We start from the raw sequence: 6733 nt of genomic DNA on the forward strand, positions 1-6733 counted from the left end.
GACGGGTCTGCGGGGAGAACGGATCGGCCAGCGGAGGGACCGTGAGCGGTACCGGGGCGGGGAGGGGAAGGGGGGGCGCAGGGGCCGCCGTCTGTCGCGCTTCGGGTGCCGGCGGGGGACCCGCGGCTCGCTCTGCTCCCGCCTCCCGCTCGCCTTCCGCGGGGGGCCGAAAGTTTGTGCCCGCGGTGGGGGCACCGCTGGGGGTGTGGGGAGGCAGATCCCGGGGTATCTGGGCAGGATCGCGCCCCGAGAGCCCGAGGGGGCTGACACTGGGGTGCCCGGTGGGGAAGCGGGATTTGGGACGCGGAGCTGTGGGCAAACGGGGTGTCGGGGGTGGGAAGGAGGCAGGGATAAAAGGGGGGGGGGGTCTCTTTGCCTCCGCGCTGATGGGCTCAGCTTTATCCAGGGCTGTAATCCCCCTGCTCCTGTAATTAAAAACTCCGCATTACAAGGAAAACGGTGTGCAGGGAAATGTAATCAAGTCTGGAGGGGCTTAACCATCTGGTAAAGGTTAGGACCGGCACGGCGGGGGACGCGGCCGGGGGATTTGGCAGCAGCCGCGATCTGGGCTCCTCTTAATCTACCGCGGGGACGAGCGCAGCATCTGCGGGGTAATACCGGTGCCCCGGGCAGCGATCGGTCTCGCTGGAGCTCCCACCGCCGTTAACGGGATCTGCCCGAAGGTGGTCCCCTCCCCAGGTGCGTCCGGCTCCTGTAAACAGATTCTGCTGTGGCCTCGGGATTCGGATTGTGGTCCCGGGATTCGGATTGCGGTCCCGGGATTCGGATTGCAGCCCCTTGCGGGGGCCAGCAAAGAAAGGGTTAAGCGACTGCCGGTGGCCGCGGTTCGGCCCCGTAGCTCTGGGCAAGGCCCTCCTCCGCCGCCCCCGGGAGCCCTAAACTCTTTGAAAGTGCAAGAGGCAAGCGAAGGCGAAGGAGGGGGCGGCGGCGCGGGTGCGACTTCTCGTCCCCGGGATTGCCGCGGGGCCATGGGGGCCGGGGCAGGCTCCGGGCGGGGGCAGCTCTTCCTCCGCACCCTCCTCTTCCTCCTGTTGGCCGGGCTCCCTGCATGGGGCCAGCTGCGCTACGCTGTGCCGGAGGAACTGGAGCACGGAGCCTTCGTGGCCAACCTGGGTGAGGACCTGGGACTGGATGTGTCCACCCTGTCAGCGCGGAGGTTCCGAATCGTGTCACGGGCCGGGGCCAGGCAGCACCTGGAGGTGAACCTGGAGAACGGGATCCTCTTTGTGAACGAGCGGATTGACCGGGAGGAGGTGTGTGAGGCCGGGGGGACCTGCCTGCTCCACCTGCAGCTCCTCGTCGAGAGCCCACTGGAGCTCTACCGCGTCGAGGTGGAGGTGCTGGACATCAACGACCACGCACCCACCTTCCCTTGGCAAGAATACGTGCTGGAGGTGGCCGAGTCTGCCGTGCTCGGTGCCCGCTTCCCACTGGAGAGCGCCCAGGATCCTGACGTGGGTACCAACTCCGTACACACCTACCGCCTCAGCCCCAATGGCTTCTTTTCACTCGAGGTGCAGACACGCAGTGATGCCAGCAAGTTTGCAGAGCTGGTGCTGGAGCGTGCCCTCGACCGTGAGCAGCAACGTGTGCACCGGGTGCTGCTCACCGCCCTCGACGGCGGCGTCCCCGAGCGCTCGGGCACAGCGCACATCCTCGTCACCGTGCTGGACGCCAACGACAACGTGCCTGCCTTCGACCAGCCCTCCTATGGTGTGAGCCTTCCTGAGGATGCTCCTGCAGGCACTCTGGTCATCCAGCTCAATGCCACCGACCTGGATGAGGGCCCCAACGGGGAGATTGAGTACTCCTTCAGTGGCCACGCACCGCCTCGTGTCCGGGAGCTCTTCCACATAGAGCCCCGCAGCGGGCAGGTGCTGCTGAAGGGCCGCCTGGACTACGAGCGGGCCAGCATCCACGAGCTCTATGTGCAAGCCAAAGACCGCGGGCCCTCGGCTGTGGCTGTGCACTGCAGGGTGCTTGTGCACCTCCTCGATGTCAATGACAATGCGCCAGAGGTGACGCTCACCTCTGTGTCCACGCCCGTGCTGGAGGATGCTCCCCCAGGCACTGTGATCGCTGTCATCAGCGTTCTGGACCGGGACTCTGGGGACAACGGGCGTGTGAGCTGTGAGGTCGGCCCCAATGTGCCATTTGAGCTCCGCTCCTCCTTCCGGAACTACTACACGCTGGTCACCACGCAAGCGCTGGACCGGGAGGCTGTGCCCGAGTACAACGTCAGCATCACAGCACGGGACATGGGCTCGCCTGCCCTGCTGACCCGCAGCACCCTCACCATCCCCGTGTCTGATGTGAACGACAACGCTCCGCGCTTCCTCCAGCCCTCCTACAGTGTGTATGTGATGGAGAACAACGCACCAGGTGCCTCCATCTGCTCCGTCAGTGCATTAGACCCTGACTGCCAACAAAATGCCTACCTGTCCTATTCCATTGCCGATGGGCACATCCATGGCATGCCCGTGGGCACCTACGTGTCCATCAACTCAGACAGCGGGCACATGTACGCCCTGCGCTCCCTGGACTACGAGCAGATCCGCAGCTTCCAGATCCAGGTGCAAGCACAGGACGCGGGGTTTCCCCCACTCAGTGCCAACGTCACCGTCCACATCTTTGTGTTGGACCAGAATGACAACGCTCCGGTCATCGTTTCCCCCATGCCGCGCAACGGTTCCGTTGCCACCGAGCTGGTGCCGCGATCGGCCAGGCCTGGCTACCTCGTGGGCACGGTGTCGGCGGTGGACGCGGATGCGGGGCTGAACTCTCGCCTCTCCTACCAGCTCCTCCAGGCTACTGACTTCACCCTCTTCAGCGTGGCGCCCGACACGGGTGAGCTGCGCACTCTCCGCTCCTTCCTGGAGCAGGACGCGAGCCGGCAGCAGCTGGTGGTGCAGGTGCGGGATGGAGGGCAGCCAGCCCTCTCTGCCACCGTGTCCCTCCTGCTTTCCGTGGTGGAGACCATGCCCCAGACTCTCTCTGACTTCAGCGAGTTCAGCCTCCCTCCAGAGGTCTCCTCGTCTTCCCCACTCACCCTCTATCTCCTCGTCTCCCTGGGCTCCATCTCCTTCACCTTCCTTCTCGCCATCCTCATCCTCACAGCCATCCGCTGCCGTGGAGAGCGGCGCTCCCGCCAAGGGGACAGCTGCTCGCCACCTCGCTGCCACTGCTGTCCCGGGTCCAGAGCCTCCTCTGATGGCCTGAAGACTTCCAACCTGACGGCACAGCCCCCTGCAGGGACCACGGCTGCCACCTGCCTTGATGTGCCTGCGGGCGGCCCCCCAGGCTACTGCTACAAGGTCTGCCTCGGTCCTGAGTCTGCTCAGAGCGACTTCATGTTCCTCAAACCCTGCAGCCCCCCCCGGAACAACGAGAAGGATCCCGGGAAGAGATCCCGGCCAGATCAGCATCTCCAGGTCTCCAAAGAGGTAACACAATGCCCAGCACTCTGTGCTTACCAGCACTCTGCAGGTCCCCTCAGCCCCCTCCCTCAGCCTCTGCCACGAGGGAAGCCAGGCACGGCTTCTCCCAGAGAATAACTGGAGCCTTTGATCAGTGCGGGAATTAGGAGCCGTCAGGCAGCGGGATCTCCACCGAGCTTCCCGACGGGTCTAATTACCGGGGGAGCGCCAGGCTCGGCTGAGGCGAGAGGAAATCCCTTCTCACCGTCTTTTGTACCCATTAGAGGCAGCAGAGATGAGATACTCCAGTGCCCTGGGGGCGGTGGGATGATGAGGGTGGTTCCTCCTTCGCGTGGGTAAGGAATTCACAGTGGGACAGTCTGAGCATCGCTGCTGCTCTGCTTCCCCTGTGCTGGCAGGGGGCTGCAGTGTCCCGGGCCTGGCTGCTGCTCTGCACCAGGCTGTGCCAGCAGGCAGGGAGTGGGGTCTTCGGGGCAGGATTTTGATGTCAACATTTGTTAGGTATTGAAATGAGGAATGTCTAATTTTCCCGATGAAAGACTCTCCAAAACACGATTACAAGGATGGAGAGTGATGAGGCGTCTAATCCACTTACGTTTGACTTTTAATAAACCAGCCCTTCCCTTCTCTCTGCCTAGACTCTCTCCACGTGTCTCCTTGCACCCCTGGACTCTCTTCCCTAACACTTAATTAGATTTTCCCAAGAAGTTTTTGCAGCCCTCCTGGGATATCGAGCATACAGCCAATTTCTGCATCTCTCATCATTTGGTACCTCAGACCTGGGCTATGTAAATATTACACATGCAAAAAAGGCTTTTGAAAATTAGCAGGAATAAGAAAACCACCTATCTCTCCCCAGAATGACAGGCTTAAAACTCTCCAGGGCAGAGGACAAGCCCAAAACCACCCCAATATCTCAGGAGAGTGAGGAAGGACCAGAAGGGAACAGGCCGATTCAATGCTGTCTCAGTTTTCCCAAAACAGGAATGTGCTGCTTGCTTCTCCACAAAGGGCCCAGGGAAAGTGGAGATGTGGTTTTGCATCCCTGCCTGCTGAAGCCTTGTGCTGGCAGGGCTGGGTTTTTTGACAAAGGGTCCCAGGGCTGATTGACAGAGTGTCCCAATAACCAGCCTTGATCTTTCCTGTGTTTTCCAGGCCAAGCAGCCCAACACAGACTGGCTGCCCCCAAGCACACAGAGAGCTGCCCTGAAAAGGTACAGAATCCAGCACTGGGGGAACAGAGGGAGCAGGTGGAAGGGGGATATGGGAATGGGGAGGTTATATCTGACACAGCTTTGAACCAGTCTGTTTTCTGTAGCTCCCAGAGCCTGGAAGATGTGGGGGAAATCCGTAGAGCCCTCCAGAAGGAGCACGAGAGGCTGTGCACGCTGGTGACCCCTGTCTCTGGTTAGTATTGGGATACTGGGGCTGGGAAGACCAGACCCTCTGGGCACTTTTGGAGGTGCAGTGGGAGCATCACATCCCTGTTTCTAGCAGTGGTGAAGTTTTGTGGGTGGAAGGGTTGTCCAGGCACCAGGATGGAGGTTGGTGACACAGGATTTGCATCCTGGCATGAGGATGTGACCTGAGCCAATCTTATGCTCATCTTTTCTCCAGAGTTTCAGAAGGCTTCAGCAGGTCCCAACAGCATCTGGACACCCCAATACAGTCCCTTGTACCCAGCCCTGGATTATCAGCACAACGTTTACATCCCAGGCACCCCCACTCTGCTTTCCAGCAAGGATGGGCCCCTCTTCCCAGGCCGGGAGAACAAAAACAGCTTCTCCACCTTTGGCAAGAGGAAGAAGATGACAACTTACTGTGACATGCATGAGAGTGTGGTTATCAACAATGACCTGAAATAGCCTGGATGGCTCTATCCTTGAAATCTTCTGCATTATTTCAGCTGCCAGGTCCACCCACAGCACACACCTCCATGTGTGGACCACTCAAGACTTTATGGGGCTGCTGGGAGAGTGGCTCAACAGAGCACGTGGGAAGGATTTAAGGAGCAAGAAACTGAAAATTACAGTGATTGGGGGGTGGTGGCAGGGGGAATTTCTCCCATCTCGTCTTGCAGAGCTGTATTGGCAGCAGGTGCTCTTTGAGGTCCATACGACCAGATTTAAGGAAATCTGCCTTGGGTTTACCCATTCCCATGTCCCCTTAGGGACCATTCATCTCTGTAAACATTGTCACTTCTTTGTCTTGTCTGGCTGTGTGAATGTACTGAGCTGCATGCCTGTGTCTCTGTCCTGTGGAAAGTGTATGCAGACCAAGCCTGGTTCAGCCAAGCCAGACCTTACACACTGGGACAGTGACCATTGCTCTGTCCCCAAGATCCAGCAGGATGTGTTGCATGTCTAGAGCAGCAATTGGTGTCTGTTTTCTCTGGGAAGTGAGTGCAAAACTCAGCCTTCATGAGTGCTTCTCTCCAAACCCTGACCCAACACTTGCAGGGCTGGACAGAGCCCAGGTCCAGGGCAGAGACAGTCTTTGTTCCAGGAACAGCATGTGCACACACGGACTGGATGGCCAGAAGAGCTGCTAGCTTAAGCACCTGAGAGATGCACAAGGTGAGGCCCTGCTGGGCAGCTCTCTAGCCCAAGGCAACGTCATCTGAAAGAAAAACAATTTCCAACCATTGGAGTGACCCCAGCACAGGTGACAGTGTCTTCCTCCAGCCCCTGCCCTCACTCAGATCTCTGTTTTCCCCAAGTCCTGAATGCCTGGAGGACCCCCTGCACTGACTGGTGCACTGGGGGCTCCACCTGCACAGGACAAACATCTCCAAGTGTGCCCTTTTTCTCTTTGAGAACTTTTAGCTGGCAGTCAGGAGCCCCCAAGGGCAGGACTCCAGCCCCAGAACAGTCTCTCCCCTGCCTTGTGCACCCTGCACCTGTCCACCAGTCTGTCTGTCAGCATTGCCAATTGCTCTGGTCATGGGACAGTTCATTTTGAATCCATCTGTGCCGAACATGACAGCTCTTTCTAAACTGAGTTTGTTTCACTATGTCTGATTTGTACCAATAAATTGTATTTTAATAGCTCACCCTGGCTCCTGGCTGTCCCTGAGTTGCACACAACAGCAGGGATTGCTGCACAGCTCTTGGAGCAGTACTCCCAGCTCCAGGAAATACGTCTGTCCTTCTGAGTTCTGGAGCAGAGAGCTCCTTTTATGCCAAGAGCTCATTTTATTCACTTCACCTGGATTCTGGGGGCTTAAGATCCCCTTCCCTCCTTCCCTGGACTCAGGAGCACTTTGGGGTGATGGC

The 6733-nt window shown here is 59.0% G+C and overlaps 1 protein-coding gene across 1 annotated transcript; it reads left to right on the forward strand.

The window, feature by feature from the left end:
• The first annotated feature begins 373 nt into the window (after positions 1-373).
• Positions 374-6510, forward strand: LOC106860037 (protocadherin-10-like). The gene is made up of 4 exons (XM_014887693.2): positions 374-3464; positions 4614-4672; positions 4777-4865; positions 5076-6510. Exons 1-4 carry the CDS (start codon positions 990-992, stop codon positions 5321-5323), a joined length of 2871 nt encoding a protein of 956 aa, XP_014743179.1. The 5' UTR covers positions 374-989; the 3' UTR covers positions 5324-6510.
• The last annotated feature ends 223 nt before the right edge of the window (positions 6511-6733 follow it).

The sequence above is a fragment of the Sturnus vulgaris genome, chromosome 15 (genome assembly GCF_052056855.1).
Source record: "Sturnus vulgaris isolate bStuVul1 chromosome 15, bStuVul1.hap1, whole genome shotgun sequence".
NCBI classification, from domain to species: domain Eukaryota; kingdom Metazoa; phylum Chordata; class Aves; order Passeriformes; family Sturnidae; genus Sturnus; species Sturnus vulgaris.

What these genes read in the sequence shown, in the direction of transcription:
- LOC106860037 (XM_014887693.2), top strand. Translation starts at nt 990, where the DNA reads ATGGGGGCCGGGGCAGGCTCCGGGCGGGGGCAGCTCTTCCTCCGCACC. An exon ending in ATCTCCAGGTCTCCAAAGAG is followed by an intron (nt 3,465 to 4,613) that starts GTAACACAATGC and finishes TGTGTTTTCCAG; the next exon opens with GCCAAGCAGCCCAACACAGA. An exon ending in CAGAGAGCTGCCCTGAAAAG is followed by an intron (nt 4,673 to 4,776) that starts GTACAGAATCCA and finishes TGTTTTCTGTAG; the next exon opens with CTCCCAGAGCCTGGAAGATG.